The 19,702-nt window shown below is 44.5% G+C and overlaps 1 protein-coding gene across 7 annotated transcripts in view; it reads right to left on the reverse strand.

Moving 5' to 3' along the window:
• LOC120933759 (NACHT, LRR and PYD domains-containing protein 3-like) overlaps window positions 1–19,702 on the reverse strand; it is a 250,256-nt gene that overhangs the window by 23,641 nt on the left and 206,913 nt on the right. For all 7 annotated transcript variants that reach the window (XM_040347144.1, XM_040347141.1, XM_040347145.1 and 4 more), the window contains one exon: window positions 17,059–17,223. In XM_040347144.1, coding sequence (XP_040203078.1) covers window positions 17,059–17,223 — 165 coding nt within the window. The remainder of the gene's footprint in view (window positions 1–17,058; window positions 17,224–19,702) is intronic.

Genomic DNA, 19,702 nt, shown 5'->3' on the forward strand with positions numbered 1-19,702 from the left:
CTGAAGCAAATTTAATTAGTAAAAAGCTACAGTCTCTCCTAAATCTGCATAGTTTACAGGATGGTCTAATACTAAAACTTTGCACCTAACATCCCACTAATAAAGGGAGTGTGCGGAAAGAACAGATCAGGACTAAAATACTGACAAAAAAAAGGATTAGACAGATAGATAGTAAAAAATAATAGTTGGTCATTACTTGCCCTCACTGGCCCGGGCGGTTCCTACCAAGGTGCCTTGATTTTGGGTACCTGGAGTCGGAGTCAGCAAACAATACTCCGACTCCTACTAAATTTAGATTGTCGGAACATTTAGGAGTCTAAACATTTATCTACCGACTCCACAGCCCTGGAAAAATCACTTAAATCGCAAATGGATAGAAATATGGGGCACATGTTGGAAAGATTGGAAGAAGCGGGAAAAAAACCCAGACTTGAATAAAAATACTATTAGAAAATTAGAGGAAGAAATTAAAGCAATAAAAAAAGAACAACAGGAATAAGCGTATAAATTAGAAGACCAAGAAAATAGAGATAGAAGGAAAAATATCAGAATCCACGGAGTTCCAGATTCATCTCAGCCAGAAAATCTCCCAGAAATAATAAGGAAAATTTGTAACCCACAACTGGATAGAGAAATAACTTTCCCATTAAGAATAGAACGGGCACACAGGATAATTCCTAGAGTCCTAGAGATATCATTATAAGATTTGAAAGCTGGGAAGAGAAAAATCAATTATGGAGAAACCTGAGACGAAAGTCCCCAATAAAATTTGCAGAACACAATATTAAAATATACCAGAACCTATCCCAAGAGATGCTCAGAAGAAGAAGAAACTTAAGACCATTACTAAGGGTTTTTCAAGAGCAAGGAATACAGTACAACTGGGGTTTCCCAGCATGCTTGATCAGCAGAAAAAACGTGGTTACGGCAAGACTCACATTTATTGAAGAAATACCGGAATTCTGTCAAAAACTAGATATCCCAATGCCTACCAGTTAACGAGATGGGAAGGGGAAAAGGAAGAGGAAGGGAAAGGAAGGAAAAAGAGAAAATAATTAATTCAGGGGACGGGGAAGGAAAATAAGGGGGATTAATACAATTTAGAAAGAAAGAGACATGGGGACCCGAAATATCGGCTAGGCCCGGCGTTATTTCCCTAGAAATAGGGAATAGGAGACCGTGGTGAATAGTTCTCCACCTTAGAGATAGGAGCAAAAGAGCGCCAAAGGGGGCGCAAGAGGAGATGCTATATAACAAGACCATAGGGTCAAGGTTCCATCATGGGAAGGGGGGAGGGACTGGGTGGGATGGAAGGGGAGTGGGGTGGGGGGAGGGTGATGAAAGGGGGTGGGTAGGGGAAGGTGGGATGAGGGGGGGCATAGGAGATTAGGTTTGGTTATCTGTCTGAAAAAAAAAAAGGTCAAAACTCTGTAAAAAAAAATATACATGACTAACACAGATTTTATTACATATAATGTACGAGGCCTCTGTTCCCCTGAAAAAAGACATATGGTCTTAAAAGAAATTGAAAGGTACTCTGCAGAAATTGTTTTTTTACAAGAGACACATATAACAGTAGATTCTAGAGTCAGACTCTATTCTCGGGCGGTCCCAACCTGGTACTATGGAGACTCCCCAAAGAAAAGATCCAAGGGGGTCACCATAGGGATAGGGAAAAATATTAGTTTCAAGGTTGAAGAAAGGAGAGTCGACCCAGAGGGTCAGTATCTGTTTTTAAGAGGGGTCCTACAAGGGAAAAAATACACGCTAGCAAACATATACTGTCCCAATAGACACCCCCAAAAGTATCTTAGGGGGATTTTAAATGCATTCATGGATTTCAAGGATATGTAATCCTAGCTGGAGACTTCAATTCCTCATTGGAACACCATTTTGAGAGTACGTCTGGTGCACTGATGCGATATTCTAAGCAACTGCGATTAGTGAAAAAAAAAATGTTCAAACACCAATTAATAGACCCGTGGAGAATTGCACATCTCAATAAAAGGGACTATACATACCATTCATCGGTGCACGACACATACTCAAGTTTGGATTATCTAATGGTAGATCACGGTGTATTGGAATATGTAAATAAAACCTCAATAGGTATAATATTAATCTCTGACCACGCCTCGGTAATAGCTCGAATACAGTTCAATGAGATAGAACAAAGAAAAGGGATGTGGAATTTAAATGAGGAACTGATAAATGATATAGAAGTAGGGGACACAGTAAAAAAAAAAATAGAGCAATATTTTTTGACTAATAACACACCGGATGTAAGTTCTGCGACAATATGGGAAGCCCATAAGGCATGTATTAGGGGTAAGTTAATCTCCATAGGGGCAGGGGAAAAAAAGGCAAGAGAATCAAATAGAAAAAATATAATAAGCAAGTTACAAGATCTGGAACAAAAACATAAAGGAGAAAGTGAAATATATCAGAAAATAGTGATAAAGAGGGCCCAACTTGGAGACCTGATGGAACTTGAAACCAGAAACATATTCAAGAACGTAGAAAAAGAAAGATACAAATGGGGGAATAAACCAGGGAAATATCTTGCCAAAATATCTAAGGAAAAAAAAAAATATATTGAAAAAATAAAAAACCAAGTAGGTCAGATAAAATATAAGAATTCTGAAATTGCAGAGGCATTTCAGACCTTCTATAGTGCACTGTATTCCATTAGAAAGGGAGAAACTCAAGATCAGAAAGAAATCAGGAAAATAAAAACTAAGGAATATCTATAGGAAGCCAATCTACCAAAGATATTGCAAGAAAATGCTGAACTACTAGAGGATCCAATAACACAGGGGGAAATCCATAAAGCCATTTAAGAAACATCTGGAGGCAAGAGCCCAGGTCCGGACGTGTTACCAATTAAGTACTGTATTTTAAAAAATGTAAAGAACTTTTGGTCCCAGAGCTATGCAACTATTTTAATAGATTGGGAGAATAGGAGGAAATAAGAAAAGAATCCCTCCTTGCCAATATTTTAATTATCCCCAAAGCGGGAAAAGATGGTACTCTTTGTTCCAATTACCATCCAATAGCATTATTGAACGCTGACATAAAGCTCTATGCAAAAATATTGGCTACGAGGATGGAGGCATTAATGCCAGATTTAATAAATGCAGATCTCCTGGGTAGGTAGGATCAATGCATTTAAAATGATGACCCTACCGAAAATAATATACAAGTTTCAAATGCTCCCTATAAGAATTCCACAAAGCTTTTTCAAGAAAACAATGGGGGGCTGGCACTCCCAGATATAAAAAGATATTATTACGCCGTAATTTTAGCAAGGTTAGCAGAATGAACAAACATACACACTAAAAAAAAGTGGGCACAGATGGAAGACACATTAAGTTCGACGCAATTAAAAAAATTTTTTGGATTCCACCTAAATTCAGAAAAATGGGCACGGACACACACAGCATAACGAAAAATGTATTTAAAATATTATTTATTTATTTATTAAAATTCTTAAAAGTACAAAAAAGTACAAAACGCAGTCAGTTACCCGTAGGCCTCGATGCGCCGAGAACAACAATACAGCAACAACCAAAAAAACATACACAGGCAGCGGAACAGATCAAATTTAAAATAGTTAGCAGATCAAAGAACTATAAAAACCTATGTAATTCCATATGGGACACAATATAAAGACAGGAAAAATGGGAATATAACTCTCCACTAATTCCATTAGCAGGCACACATTTTTTTCCACCAGGCAACAGGACACGAATGGGAAAGCATTTGGGTACTAAAAGATTAGGGGAATTAGTTACACAAGGGAAAATAAGGCCAATAAACGATCTTCAAACACAGGAAGGGTGCAAGATTGTAGTGAGAGGGAATACTTTCAATTAAAACACTTTGTGAGCACTTTACCACAGCCGATTAGAGATGATAAAACATTAAACTCAATAGAAAAGCTATGCTTCATTGGAAAACCATTAAAACACGGAATTGCGGTACTATACAGGATATTAACGGACTTGGAGATGCAGGGAACGCTGACATGCGTAGAAAAGTGGGGACAAGACATTGGAAAAAAGATAGGACTCACAAATGATAGGCGCAGTGTTCAACTATGCAACTGACATCACCACAATTGAGACAAATTATAAATGTATGCTACGCTGGCATTTGACCCCTGAGAGAATGAATAAAATACATCCAAATAACTCTGCGTTGTGTTGGAGGGAATGTAATCAAGTAGGAACTACAATGCATGTTTGGTGGGACTGCCCGAGAATACAAGAGTATTGGAAAGAAGTTTTAGAACATATAGAAGAAATTACAGGTGAAAAGATCCCACAAAATCCTTTGACCTGCTTGTTCCATGGAACAGTCAGGCCAAAAAAACAGTATGGATCGACTTTGGTTCCGGTGTTACTGAATGCAGCAAAGAGCCTAATCCCAAAAAATTGGCTACACCCACAGAGGCCATCCATAAAAGAGTGGATACATAGCTGAAATGGAATATCTGGGGCGAGGTGAACTGGGAGGAGAGGATAGATGTAGAACAGTCTGGGAGAAATGGAGAGCTTTCAAAATGTCAGAAGAATTCGTACAGGCAATGACAGAAACAGATAGGTGAGACCTACGTATAAATAGAGAAATCAAACTTAAATGGTGATCGAGGGGGAGGGATAGGATTAGGAGGGGTCAAATGGAAGAAAGAAGGGTAGTACTTCAGGGGCGGGATTTCCTCTTTGTACTGATGGTTATAACTAAAAATGGTTATTCATCCAAGAGAGATCTTTCTTGTTATGTATAAGAAAGAAAAAAATATATAATAAAAAAAATATATATATTATGAATGGATAAACCACATGTGATGCGATGCCACAGAGAAGACGTGAAGGGCAGAGTTACCGTGAGCATGTCTCGCTGTCCTGTTTTGTGGTTGAGTCTGATGTGGGAAAAAAAAAAGAGGAGATCTGCCCTTCCTCACATGTATGAACGTGTATTTTTGTAGTGAATGTCATTTTTATTATTGATCACTATTGGTGGAGTTATTACATCTACATTATAAGTGTTGGTATTCGGACAGATTGTAGGTTGCAGATTTCTCATTTGTCTCATCACACATTTTATCACTAAGTGTCGGGCTCTATACATAGAATTCTATTATACTATTTGTACTTCTATATCAGACTTCTTTCTGGCGGCTGCTTTTCATTCGTTAGATTTTTACAAAGTTGTTCATGTTTATTAGTGCAGATATTTCATTTTTTACATTTTTATATCCAGCTTTAGAGAACGGTCTGATTTTGTAGATATAGAGAGACAATCAGGAGATGAAATATATCTCCATTATTATTATTTGATTTATGTAGCTTAGACATACACTATTATAAAAAGTATCGGGATGCAAAAATAGCCCGGTCATTAAGCAGCAAAATCTTCTGGGGCTGAAGTGGTTAATGGCATCCCAGTCTTAAAGCAAAACTTTGGGATTTAAAAAAAAAAAAAACATTAGTACACTCTCCACACAAAACAATAAACAGTTATTACATTTGCGACATTTCTTATCATTTAAGACAGGGGTCTCCAAACTGTGGCCTTTATCTGGCCCTTGGGGCACTATTCTTCCTACTGGTACCGAGGACACTATTCCTCCCACAATACTGAATATGGGTCACTATTCCTCCTATTGAAGCCAGGATATTTTGTGCTCACCACTGGCCACAAGCCGGCCCCCTGAGGTCTGAACAATAGAAAAGTGGCCCTTTGTTTAGGAAGTTTGGAGACCTCTGATTTAAGAGATATGACTGATTGAATTTTTAGGAAGTCAGTTTTGTGATTCAAAAAATGCTTCATCTTTTCTGGCAGGGAGGATCTCTTAGAACAGGGATTACATCATATCCTCTTCTCTCTCTCTAACTGTAATCAGACTACATTTCCCATGAATAATTGGGATGGGAGTGAATTTGGGAGGTACCCTAGGCTTGTACATGTAAATGTAAACCCACCCACTCCAACATAAATCACACTCCTCATTCTGCAGCCAGCAAGCCATACATAATACACAGTATGATAGGTTACAGCCTTATAAATACAAAGCAGTGCAACGTGTCAGAGACCACGATTTATATAGGCCTTTTATGATGTCACAGTCCCATCATGCTCCGGGTGGTGACGACATAAGGGGCGGGGGTCACCAGGTGACATCACCCAATGACCACGCCCCATGCCTATATAAATCGTTGTGCACCTGGCATTACAGCAGGAGGAAGCGTTGTGTCAACATCGAAGAAGAGAAGAGGGAAGTCACCGATGCAGAAGATCGGGCCGCCGCTAGTAAAAGAGCTGGAAGAAGATAGCGGAGGAGCCCTGCAGAAGAACAACGGAGAGCGGGAGAAGACGACAGGGGAGACCAGGCCTCCGCTAGTAAAAAAGCTGTAAGAAGATAGCGGAGGAGCCCGGCAGAAGGAAGAAGGCACCGGAGAGTGGGAGAAGAACCAGAGTGTGGAGACGACACGGGAGAGCAGAAGAGCACAGAGAAGTCGGAAGAGACCACTGAAGTCAGAAGAACCCAGGAGCTGCCTAATAAATGACTTTAAAAACTTGTGTAGTGTGTTTTTTTCTTGACATGCATAAGGGTCTGGTATGCTCCTGGAGGGGAACCCATGCCGTTTTTTTATTTAAAAATTGGCGTGGAGTTCCCCCTCATGATTCATACCAAACACAGTGCCTGGTATTGGTGGGAATCCAAGTTGGATCCTGTATGTCGGCTTCAACACATTTTTCTCTTTCCGGCAAGCCAGCTCAGCGCTGACTCCCACGATGGAGCTCGTAGGTGTTGATTCTCGCCGATAGAATCAGCGAGATTGACACAATATCGCGGTCACCTACTATGTGTCCTAGTCTGTGCAGTGATGTACCCTACTCTAAAACTGCACTAGTGTGTGGTAGCATTCATAACATTCACCAATGCAAAGACCAGGATTGTCAGGACAGGAGGAACAATAATAGGGGGTGTCATGCCTATATCCACGCTTTCTACAGATACATTTTCTTTGGGGGGCTCATTGGGTAGGGGTACTAGGGAGGACATACAGAAAATGCCTCTCATGCAGCTGGCTTACTGTATTTGGTTGGGGATGGTGAGGTGAAGCACCGTCTGGAAACAGAAGGGCTCTGACGATCACTTCCTGGAATTTAAGGAAAGATCCAGTTCGGCCTGAAGCTCTGTATAGCACATTCAGCAAAGCCAATTGAAATAAGTATACAGACACTTTTTTGTACCATCGTCTGACCTTAGGGGCAATTAGGTATGGCGCCAACAACTGGTCGTTGAGGTCCACGCCTCCCATATTTTGATTATATTCGTGGACACAGAGGGGTTTCTCGACCCCAGTCGCCGTAGAAATTTGGAGCGTTGTGTCTGTGTGAAGGGAGGACAGAACGAAAACATTCTTATTATCCCTCCACTTCACAGCGAGCAAATTATTACACTTCAAGCAGGCTCTCCCCCCCAGCTTAAGATGGGAATTTCCTGAGGAAAGCCCCAGCAATTAAATCACACAGTGCCACATGCGCCAATTTGATGATCAAACAAGTGACTAAAAAATGGCACGCTTGTGTAATAATTGTCCACATACAAATGTTACCCCTTTCTGAATAAGGGTGACACCAAGTCCCACACAATCTTGTCCGGGCCTTCCTATGTAATCTGGGCAGTTCTCCGGCTCTACATGACTATCTCTTCCCTCATAAACCATTAAACTACATGTATAGCCTGTGGCCTTGTCACAGAGCTTATACATCTTAACCCCATATCTGGCACGCTTGCTGGGAAGATACTGGTTGAAAGACAAGCGGCCAGAAAATGTAATCAGGGACTCATCAACGCAGACAACTTGATGGGTAGTATACAAGGCTGCAAAACGTTTGTTGAAGTGGTTTATGAAGTGCCGAATTTTGTAGAGCCGATCTATCCAGGGTCTCTATGAGGACGACAGAGTTCATTGTCATTGAACTGCATGAACCGCAAGATCTGCTTGTATCGTGCCCTGGTCATGGAGGCAGAAAAGAGGGGCAAATGGTAAACTGGGTCAATGGACCAATATGATCGCAACCTACTCATTTTAACTATGCCCATCTCGAGGGAAAGGCCCAGAAAGGTCTTAAATTCGGAAACCGTAATTGGTGTCCATTCTCTGGCAAGGGAGGACTGGGGATTAGCAGCAATAAATTGACCAGCATAAAAATTAGTTTGGTCCACAATAGATCTATAGAGATCTTCCATGAAAAACAGTGAATAAAAATCAAGTGACGTAAAATCAACCGTTTCCACCTGAATTCCAAGTTGGCCAGTGAAGTACGGGTTCTGCAGAAGTGGTGGGCACCCAATCAGGATTGGCAAATTCTACAACGACACTATGGGCACCGACGTACCCACTCATTTTCTTCTTGGTGGCAGCGGGACACTACTTGTGCTTGCCACCTCGCCAGCTTGAGCTGCACTTATGGGACTCGCCGCGTCACCAAGTGATACTGCAGTGCTGGATGTACAACCAGGGTGTACTAGGCCACTGGCACTTGCCAGTTCACCAGAAGGATGCCCGGCACTAGTACTTCTCTGCATATGAGAGCCCTGCGGTTCTTGCACCTCAACAACAGAAGAAGAAGAATGGGGTCGGGTACGCCTGACCTTCGCACGAACCACAACTCTGTCAGTGCTATCTGTCATGGAGCCGTTGTCATCAACAGGATTGTATTCTGAGTCTGAATCTGAGCGGATGAGTGAATTCCTCTTCACTATCTGTCATGCTCAGAAACTTGTAGGCCTCTTCACTACTGTACCTTTGATTTGCCATTTTGGGCTCTTTTGGGCTCTAAATGATTCACAGGAAAAAAGCACCCGACTTTCAGCATCTGTATCAAAACGCTACCAAAAAACTGTTAGCGATTGCAGGGATCAGGCCTGACTCTGCGAACGCTACAGTTTTGTGTTTAGTAAGTGACAGTGATTGACTGATACTGCACTTGGGTGGGCTGGGCTAGGCGGACCGGCAAAACGCGGGCGCTAGCAGCTATCTGGGTTGATCCTGCTAACACTGCATTTTTGGGAACCCTAACTGCTGGGGACGTTAGTATAAATCTGATCAGATATTGATCCGTTCAGACACTATACCACTAAGGGAGGTGTATGCTGTGTGTGTGGGTGTTAGCGCTAGTGATGGACGAACATCTGACGGGACAGTTCGCGGACGCTAACCGCAAACTTTTGCAAATGTCCGCAAACCGCAAGTTCGCAGTGGGCCCCATTGACTTTAATGGCAGGTGAACATTAAAAATCTGCAGGTCATATTTACAGCCACAAAATACTTACTAGCTGTGCACAAATAGTCCCACAACATGGACAATGACCTACCAGAAGTATTAAGTGAAAAAACGGATACATAAGTAAGTGCCGGCCATCACAGGACCCAAAAATTAGCCGACAGGCATTCACCTGATAGCAAACAACTTTGTATTCTGAGGCTGAAGGTATATTAATCTATTCACCGGATACAGAAGTAAGTGCCGGCCAGTACAGGCCCCAAAAATTAGCCCACATACGTTCACCTGACAGCAAATAACTTTGTATTCTGTGGCTGGTGGTACAATAGGCATTTACCGGATACAGAAGTAAGTCCTGCCCATTACATGCCCCAAAAATTAGCCCACGGCCACAGGCATTCACCTGACAGCAAACAACCTTGTATTCTGTGGCTGGTGGTACAATAGGCATTCACCGGATACAGAAGTAAGTCCCGCCCATTTCATGCCCCAAAAATTAGCCCACGGCCACAGGCGTTCACCTGACAGCAAACAAATTTGTATTTTGTGGCTTGTGGTACATTAGGCATTCACCGGATACAGAAATAAGTGTCGGCCATTACAGGCCCCAAAAATTAGCCCACATACGTTCACCTGACAGCAAATAAATTTGTATTCTGTGGCTGGTGGTACAATAGGCATTCACCGGATACAGAAGTAAGTCCCGCCCATTACATGCCCCAAAAATTAGCCCACGGCCGCAGGCATTCACCTGACAGCAAACAACCTTGTATTCTGTGGCTGGTGGTACAATAGGCATTCACCGGATACAGTAGTAAGTCCCGCCCATTACATGCCCCAAAAATTAGCCCATGGCCACAGGCGTTCACCTGACGGCAAACAACTTTGTATTCTGTGGCTGGTGGTACATTAGGCATTCACCGGATACAGAAGTGTCAGCCATTATAGGCTCCAAAAATTAGCCCACAGGCGTTCACCTGAATTTGAATCAAACATGGTCTACTGGTTACATGTGTTTAATTCCTCCGAGATCCATGCCTCATTAATTTTTATAAATGTGAGGTAGTCAACACTGTTGTGAGCTAGGTGAGTGCGCTTATCAGTCATGATCCCCCTGCTGCGCTGAATGTCCTTTCAGACAGGACACTGGACGAGGGGCAAGCCAACAGTTCCATTGCAAATTATGTAAGCTCTGGCCAGAGGTCAAGCCTGCCCACCCAGTAGTCCAGGGGTTCATCACTTCTCAGTGCGTCCACATCGGCCGTTAACCGCCGGTCTAGGCGTTCCCTGATGCTGGATTCGGAGGACAGCTGTCGATGGGTCGGCTGAAAGAATGATCTCATATCATTAGTGACCAAGACATCTCCAAACCGCCCTTTTCTTGCTGGCACTGTTGGATTGGTACCCAAAACTGTTTCTCTAACATTTCCGCCATGTTTTGCTTGTACCGGGGGTCCAAGTACGTTGCCACCCAGTACTGGTCCTTGCCCTTTATGCTTTTTATACGGGGGTCCCTCTTAAAACACTGGAGCATGAAGGCCCCCATTTGCACTAAACTGGAAGCGCTGTACTGGCCTGGCTCCTGCTCATCATCCAGGATAATGTCGTCCTCGTTCTCCTCCCCTCATTCACGGACAACACCAGGGATCCCAGAAAAGTTTAAAGCATGCTCTTGCTCCTCCTCCTCCGCCCCGGCACCATCCTCCTCTGACTCCTCTTTAGACTCCCATTGTTGACTTTTTTCAGGTGGAGTAGCCCCCCTGGGAATTCATCCAGCATTGCGACTTCCTCATCTTCCTGTTCCTGCTCCTCGATGGCTTGATCAATGACACAACGCAATGCACGCTCCAGAAAGAAGGCGTAAGGTACGATGTCACCAATGGCGCCCTGGCTGTGACTGACCAGTTTGGTGATCTCAACAAATGGCCACAGAAGTCTGCATGAGTCGCGCATGAGCAGCCACTGGTGCCGTGAAAAAAACCAAGCTCCCAGAACCTGTCCTGCTGCAGAGTTGGTACAGGTAGTCATCAACTGCACGTTTCTGCTGGAGCAGCCTATCAAGCATATACAATGTTGAGTTCCATCGCGTTGGGCAGTCACAAATAAAACGTCTGACGGGCAGGTTGTGTCGCCGCTGAATGTCAGCAAGGCGAGCCATGGCCGTGTAAGATCTTCTGAAATGGGCCAAGATTTTCCTGGCCTGCCGCAAGACGTCCTGGAGCCCAGGATATTTGGCAATGAATCACTGCACGACCAAGTTCAGGACGTGTGCCATGCATGGCACGTGTGTAATTTTGCCCTGTTTCAGCGCGCTCAGGAGATTGGCACCGTTGTCGCACACCACTTTACCAACTTTCAAATTTAGCGGTGTTAGCCACTGATCTGCCTGTGAATGCAAAGCTGAAAGGAGTGCATGACCAGTGTGGCTCTTGTCTTCCAGGCACAACAGACGCAGCACAGCATGGCAACGTCTCACCTGGCATGTAGAATAGTTTCTGGGGATCTTGAGCGGCGCAGCAGAAGAGACGGTAGCATCGGAAAATGAGGAGTCAGCCGAGGAGGAGAGGGAGGATGGAGGAGGAGGAGAAGAAGAAGAGGCAGGCCTGCATGTAATCCGTGGCGGTAAAACCAAATCTACATGGGTGCAATGGGTTACATGCTTGACGGCCGTCAGAAGGTTCACCTAGTGGGCAGTGAATGTTATATACCTTCCCTTCCCGCATTTGCTAGACCACATGTCTGCGGTCAGATGTATCATTCACTTGCTGCTGAACATGGCCATATAGCTCTGGGATGCCATTCTGTGAAAAATATTTCCTTCCTGGGACCTTCCATTGTGGTGTTCCAATGGCCACAATTTTTTCAAAAGGCCTCTGACTCTACCAGTTTAGATGGCAGTAGCTGGCAGGCTATCAGTTCCGACAAGCCAGCGGTAAACCGTTGGGCAAGAGGGTTATCCGGCATCATCTTTTTTTTACATTAGAACATTTGGGCCATGGAGGCCTGCCTTTTTGCAGAAAAACGTGAGGAAGGCATGATGGAAGGTGGAGTGGAGGACAATTGTGAGGATAGAGGGGAAGGAAAAGAGGCTGGACGGTCAGAGCCTGGAGTGTGGCTTTGTGGGTTCTGATGGTGTTGCTCCCACTGGGCTCGGTGATGGGAGGCCAGGGGCCTTCTTAAGGTGGTCGTCCCTAGGTGAGTGTTGGGCTTACCGCGACTTCTGTGTTGACTGCAAAGGCTGCAGATGGCAACACTATTGACTGCAGCGGACACGTTAAAAAAGTCCACACTGCGGAGCCATGGGCCGGCGTCCTGGGAGTGCCAGACGTGACCGTACATGGTTGATGGCTCGCTCCTGATACATTAGGAGTCTGGTTTGTCCCTCCTGTGCAATGTAAGTTCTGCCTGCTTCTCCTCCCTATCTGTTGGTCCATCTCTCCCTCTAAACTCCCCTCCTCTTCCTCTCTTGTGGGCACCCATGTGATGTCTGTAGACACGTCATCATCAACGTCACCTTCCCCATCACTAACATGAGAGATCTCGGAGTAGGCAGCAACAGCGGGCACCAACCTCCTTGGGCTGATCTGAGTACTGTCATCAGACTGCTGAGTGCCGGCTGTTGCTACCTCCTCTTCCTGATCCAATGCCAAGAATGGCTGCGCATCCGAAATATCTTCTTCTGATGGTTTGGAAAATAATTCCTGTGACTCAAGCAGAGGGTATGTGGTGGTGGTGTTGGTGGCAAGCCACTCAACCAAGTCTGGTGCGTCCTTTGACATAATCGAATGAACATTGTGCCACTTCCCACTTTGGCTCTGGCCTGGTGCTCCTGCCCTACCCCTACCACCCCTGCGGAAGGGCCTGCCTCTTCCTCTGCCTGTCATTTTTTAAATGACCCTGTGACAAAAGTCTCTAGAGAAGCGCAGTATATGTGGAAGAAGGTATATAACAAAATCTGTCGTTTTGGGGGGCCACTGGTTTATTTCACCAGTTATGAAACAGTTTTTTCAGTATTTTTTTAATGTGTGTAGCAGAGGAAACACAGCGAAAGAGGCAAAAATCCAGCAGTGATCAAATACACCGCCAGTCACAATGCTGCACAATACAAATCCACTATAATATGCTTTCTATATTCGAAAGTATATTATAAGTGTATATTACACCTATATACTGCAGTGCACAGCAAGTAGCACACCTATACCAGTGCTTGAAAGGACTTTTGTGGACCTGTTAGATAGCGATTTGTGTTGTTATACTCTGTCCCTGATGGAAACAGCACCCTGTCCCTACACTGACAAAAGTATATGAATGTATTAGACACCTATATACTAGAGCAAGTAGCACACTTATACCGGTGTTTGAAACCATTTTTGTGGACCTGTTAGGTAGCGATTTGTCACTGAAGTCTGTCCCTGATGGAAACAGCACCCTGCCCCTACACTGACAAAAAGTATAAGAATGTATTAGACACCTTTTATACTAGAGCAAGTAGCACACCTATACCAGCCCTTAAAAGGACATTTGTGGACCTTTTAGATAGCTATTTGAAAGAATACAGCCTGTCCCTGCTCCAAACAGCACCCTTTCCCTACACTGACAAACAGCAGAATGTAAGATGGACGCCCGATCAGGTCTATTTATAAGGAGGGGGGTATGTCCATGTGCTGAAATGTCTCAATTCGCTGTCCTGCACCACCTGATGGATGTCTTATAGGTCAAAGTTCTTACCCATGTAACATTGCGGACCACCGCGAACATCGCCAGATGTCCGACGGTTTGGCGGACCTCGAACGACCAAAGTTCTCCACGAAACGACCGCCTGGCGAACTGGCAGGCCATCTCTAGTCCTGGTACAGGTTAATCTCCACTACCAATAGGAAAGGCTCATTGCTCTAAGGAAAGCCTCTTGCTCATCCTTTGATTAAAAATTGGAACTGTTGGAAAGAGTGGTATAGGCGGTAACCATATATCGAGGAGAGGTGCTCTCTCTCTCTCTCTCTCTCTCTCTCTCTCTCTCTCTCTCTCTCTCTCTCTCTCTATACTCTCTTATCTCCTTCTCCTCACTTCAATGTATAGTCTCTTCTTTTCAAGACATATTCAGTTACATCCATAATATTGTTTTCTGATTCACCTTCCAAATAGTTGCTCTTTTGAGCCCTATGTGGCACATAAATCTAACTGTTGTTTACCTGTTTATTAGACATGTGCGCCGTCAATAAATTTGTTTTGTTCCGTTCCGTATAAGACAACAATTCTTATTTCGTAATTTGTGTCCGAAATTCAATTTGGATTTGTTTCGTACGAAATACGAATTTTCGTTAGATTCATAAAATTTTCGTAACAATTACAAACATTCGTTATGATGAATTTAAAAAGTAACACATATCTTACTCAATGTGGCAGTGTACCCCTGCTTTGCTCATTATGAGGGGCTCCCATCATCCCTGTGCTGTGCTGACTTCCTGGGTTTGTAGTAGCCCTTTAATTTGTATTTCATAATTTGTGTCCGAAATTCAATTTGGATTCATACAAAATACAAAAGTTTGTTAGGTTCATTAACTTTTTGTAACAATTACGAACATTCGTTATGAGGGGGCTCCCATCATCCCTGTGCTGTGCTGACTTCCTCCTGGGGCTGTATCCCTAATGTGCTCATTATGAGGGGCTCCCATTATCCCTGTGCTGTGCTCATTATGAGGGGCTCCCATCATCCCTGTGCTGTGCTCATTATGAGGGGCTTCCATCATCCCTGTGCTGTGCTGACTTCCTGGGTTTTTAACTTCATCATAGCGAATAATCGTAATTATTATGACAATAATAAAACGATTTTAACGAACATTCTTATTTTGTCCAATTCTGAATCTCCCATCGACTACCAATACCAGTCTGAGCAGTCTCCCACCGAAAATAAATTTGTCAACAAAATTTTATATTTCGTATAAAACTCGTAAAAATAGAAATTCGTATTACAGAGGCTTCCAAAAGTACGAATTTTCGGAAATTTGTACGAAACGAATCGCACATGTCTACTGTTTATACACAGTGCTGTACTTGCTGTCATTTACACATTATGTACCTGTGGTATCTGTATATCAGCGGATTGTGCTGCCCTGCCTCTCCCTAGCACAGTTTGATCCCAGATGGGGTGCAATGAGTGGAAGAGCAGGGACTTGCAATCCACATCTGATACCCAGTATAGCTTATAATGTTCATTTTGTCTGACTTTCATCAATGTGTTACATAACATGACAGAGTTTGTTCAATGTACTTTGTTTATGCAGAAACTTCAATACAAAATATAATAATTATAGTTTTCACATCCAGCTTTTGTCGGACGAAAAATCTGAATCGGCTGTCAAAAGCATCATACTAACAATCCATTAACTCGTCAGAACAATTGTCAGATGAAATTTTACTTCCAAATTTTTGTATTGTGTGTGTGTATGGGCCTTTAGTCCGTAGGGTTCAATATTGAATTGGCCCCACCCTTTTTAGCTATAACAGCTTCAAATCTTCTGGGAAGGCCATCCACGAGGTTTAGGAGTGTGTCTATGGGAATGTTTGACCATTCTTCCAGAAACACAATTGTTAGGTCAGGCACTGATGTTGGATGAGAAGACCTGGTATACAGTCTCTGCTCTAATTCATCCCAAAGGTGTTCTATCTGGTTGAGGTCAAGGCCAGTCAAGTTCCTCTAGCCCAAACTCGCCCATCCATGTCTTTATGGGCCTTGCTTTGTGCACTGGTCCAAATCATTTGGTGAAGGGGGATTATGGTGTGGGGTTGTTTTTTCAGAAGTTGGGTTTGGCTTTCTTAGTTCCAGTGAAGGGAACTCTTAAGGCATCAGCATACCAAGACATTTTGGACAATTTCATGCTCCCAATTTTGTGGGAACAGTTTGGGGATGGCCCCTTCCTGTTCCAACATGACTGCGCATCAGTGCACAAAGCAAGGTCCATAAAGACGTGGACAAGTGAGTTTGGGGTGGAGGAACTTAACTGGCCTGCACAGAGTCCTGACCTCAACTCAAAAGAACACATTCAGGATGAATTACAGTGGAGACTGTGAGCCATGCATTCTCGTCCAACATCAGTGCCTGACCTCACAAACGCGCTTCTGGAAGAATGGTCAAACATTCCCATAGACACTCCTAAACCTTGTGGACAGCCTTTTCTTAGAAGAGATGAAGCTGTTATAGCGTCAAAAGGTGGGCCAACTCAATATTGAACCCTACAGACTAAGACTGGGATGCCATTAAAGTTCATGTGTGTGTAAAGGCAGGTGTCCCAATAATTTTGGTCATATAGTGTAACAGTCCAGGATTGTATATTTAGGCTCCATGCACACTGGCTTAAAAATCGCTGCTACTACAGGAGTTTTGTGTTCTGCCTGTAGAAGCAGCTCCATGTTCTCCTATGTGTCCATACACATTGGGACGATTACAGACATATTTTGAGCTCAATGTTTAGAGGCAGGAAAAAAAACTCTTCTGGTTTGCGTTTCTGATTGGAGCTTTCTGGCCGACAAAATGCAAAACTCTCACAAACACGTCTAAACTTTGTACAATAAACTCTCTATGTGAATGTTTTTTTTTCTGCCAATAGAACTGGCATTTTTTAAGCCCAGTGTGTATGGAGCCTTATGGAGCCTAAAGATGGAATTTGATGACATTCTCATATTTCTATATTATTTATGTGGTTTAGATATAAAACTGTCCCAGAATATTATTGTCTCAATGAGTCCTGTTATACTCACTGTAATTCCTCTATCCGGCTTGTTGTCAGAGCTTCCATCAGATCCCTGAAATCAGGACCCTCCAGATTGTTCACAGACAGGTCCAGTGTCCTCAGTTTCTGGTTATGTCTTATTCCAGATGCCAGGTGGGGGCAGGAACTGTCTGTCAGGTGATTACGGGACAATCTGTAGAAGAAGAGAAGAATGTTACCAGAAGAAAATGAATTTCTCCCCCAGGAATGAATGGAACTATTCTCTACATGAATGGAACTCATTTCTCTTTATTGGAATCATTTATATGAGATCACTTTATAAAACACGATTGATCATCTACACTATTGGAGGTTTTCTCTTTTTGTGGATCCCAATTACTAAATGTGACATGAGAAGTGGATGAGGTGGAGTGATCCATTCCTTATTCCTGTATGGGGATTGGGCCATACACACTCACACTGACATCATTGTAGTTTGGGATTTCCTTTGAACATCATGATGGAGGATTTGATCTTATGGTGTGGAGAAGATTATTATTACAGGAGACGGTCAGAGACTGCAGACATGATACAGAAGACGGTCAGAGACTGCGGACAGGATACAGGAGACAGTCCGAGACTGCGGACATGATACAGGAGATGGTCAGAGACTGCAGACATTATCAGAAACTGCACACATGATACAGGAGATGGTTAGAGGCTGGGGACATGATCAGAGACTGTTGACAAGATTAGAGGCTGGGGACAAGATTAGAGACTGGGGACATGATCAGAGGCTGGGGACATGGTCAGGGGCTGCGGACATGGTCAGGGGCTGCTGGGCTGAGGACATGGTCGAGGGGCTGCGGGGCTGCAGACATGGTCAGGGGCTGCAGACATGGTCAGGGGCTGCAGACATGGTCAGGGGCTGCGGACATGGTCAGGGGCTGTGGACATGGTCAGGGGCTGTGGACATGGTCAGGAGCTGTGGGGCTGTAGACATGGTCAGGGGCTGGGGGGGCCCTGCAGACATGGTCGAGGGCTGTGGAAATGGTCAGGGGCTACGGACATGGTCAGGGGCTGCAGACATGGTCAGGGGCTGCAGACATGGTCAGCATCCTTCTTCTAATACATTTGCTGGTCATCATTACTTATGTAGTGGCCTGCTCCTGTTGGGCTGGCGCTGCTTTAAATTTAGAAGGGAGTCTGAGAGTTAGCCGACTAAGACATGTATAATTTTGGTTAAATTTGGCCTCTGTTCCAGCCATCGCTGTGCTGTGAGTTACCACCATTGTGCGCCTGGGGGTGTCATTACCACCCCAGACCAAGGGTGGCAGCAGCTAAGTCAAGGTGATATTGGGTGTTCCCCCTCGGCAGTGAGTCGTGGGAGTGATCGTCCCGCTATGCATGCTGGGGAGGGGTACTTAAGGAACAGACGTAGCTGGACCGAGGTCGTCGGTCTTTGGTCTGTCGTCCCACCACCTTGTGGCCCTCCTGGCCAGGGGTGTGTGCTCCTGCAATCCTGGTTTTGGGACCACGTTGGTCCGGGGTTGTGATCTGTTCAAGTGGGCCCAGTAGTCAGACTGGGTCTGCGCTTGCAAGGTGATCCTGTGCTGTCCGCCCTGGAGGGAGGAAGCCGCTCGATGAAGGATCTATCTTGGAGAGGACCAAGCAAGAGGCTGGTATCTCAGGAGAGGCCTGGAAACTTCTTCGAAGGATGCACCGTTACTGAGAGTCTTGATGGTGATGGCCTGTCAGTTCTAAGTTCTACAGAAGTTAATCTGGAGAGATCCGGGTGCTGAATCCTGTGTTACGGGTATTCTGGACCGAAAGTGTCTCCATCTGAGGGAAGGTCTGTGGCAGAGACTGTACCTTATTCCGTGCACCATTCTGGCTGCTAGGCCAGTGAGAGGAACCTATCCAGGTGCGCAAAACCCACTCTGACTAGAGTGGCGACGAGAACTGTGTTGCTGGAAACAGGAGTGTTTCCTGATTGAAATTATGCACCTGAACCTATCTACCTGTTTACCCTTCGACCTCTTCAACCACTTCTTTCTTTACCAAGTTCCTCAAATAAATCTTAGAAAAAGAAGTGCAAAGTGTGGACATTGAACTTTTTCAACTCTCATCTACTACCCTGGACGGCGAGAAGATAGAGGTAACATGCCGCCGAAAATACTCAGCAGCTCTTCCGGGGGTAGTGCTACACTTACATGATACATAACTGTGACCGTCCCCTCTGCTGAGCCCAGCCAAGCGTGACGTGATTCAAGACTTCCCACCCAAGCATAGCCGAGCACAGCTGAGGTGAGCTGAGCAGGGACTTCCCCCCACCCAAGCACAGCACAGCCGAGGTGAGCTGAGACCGCCCCCCCCCCCCCCTGCACGAGCACAGCCGAGGTGAGCTGAGACCGCCCACCTGCACGAGCACAGTCGAGCCTTTCACTTTATGATGCTTTATGGGGGACTCAATTTGTTCGGCCGTTGGGACTCAGCGGGGGGCTTTTTTTCGTGCGGGGTGGCTTTCTTGTCGCCACCTCACAAAGTGTTGGCCTAGACCAAGACAAAGCACTGACTATACCTGACACAGTGGGACATCCTCACTGTGTCATATAACTGATTACTGATAATAATCTCTGCTCTGCATGTAGACAGCAGGCGGGGGGGGCGGCGGTGGGGGTTGACAGTGGAGG

The sequence above is a fragment of the Rana temporaria genome, chromosome 3 (assembly GCF_905171775.1).
Source record: "Rana temporaria chromosome 3, aRanTem1.1, whole genome shotgun sequence".
Classification (NCBI taxonomy): domain Eukaryota; kingdom Metazoa; phylum Chordata; class Amphibia; order Anura; family Ranidae; genus Rana; species Rana temporaria.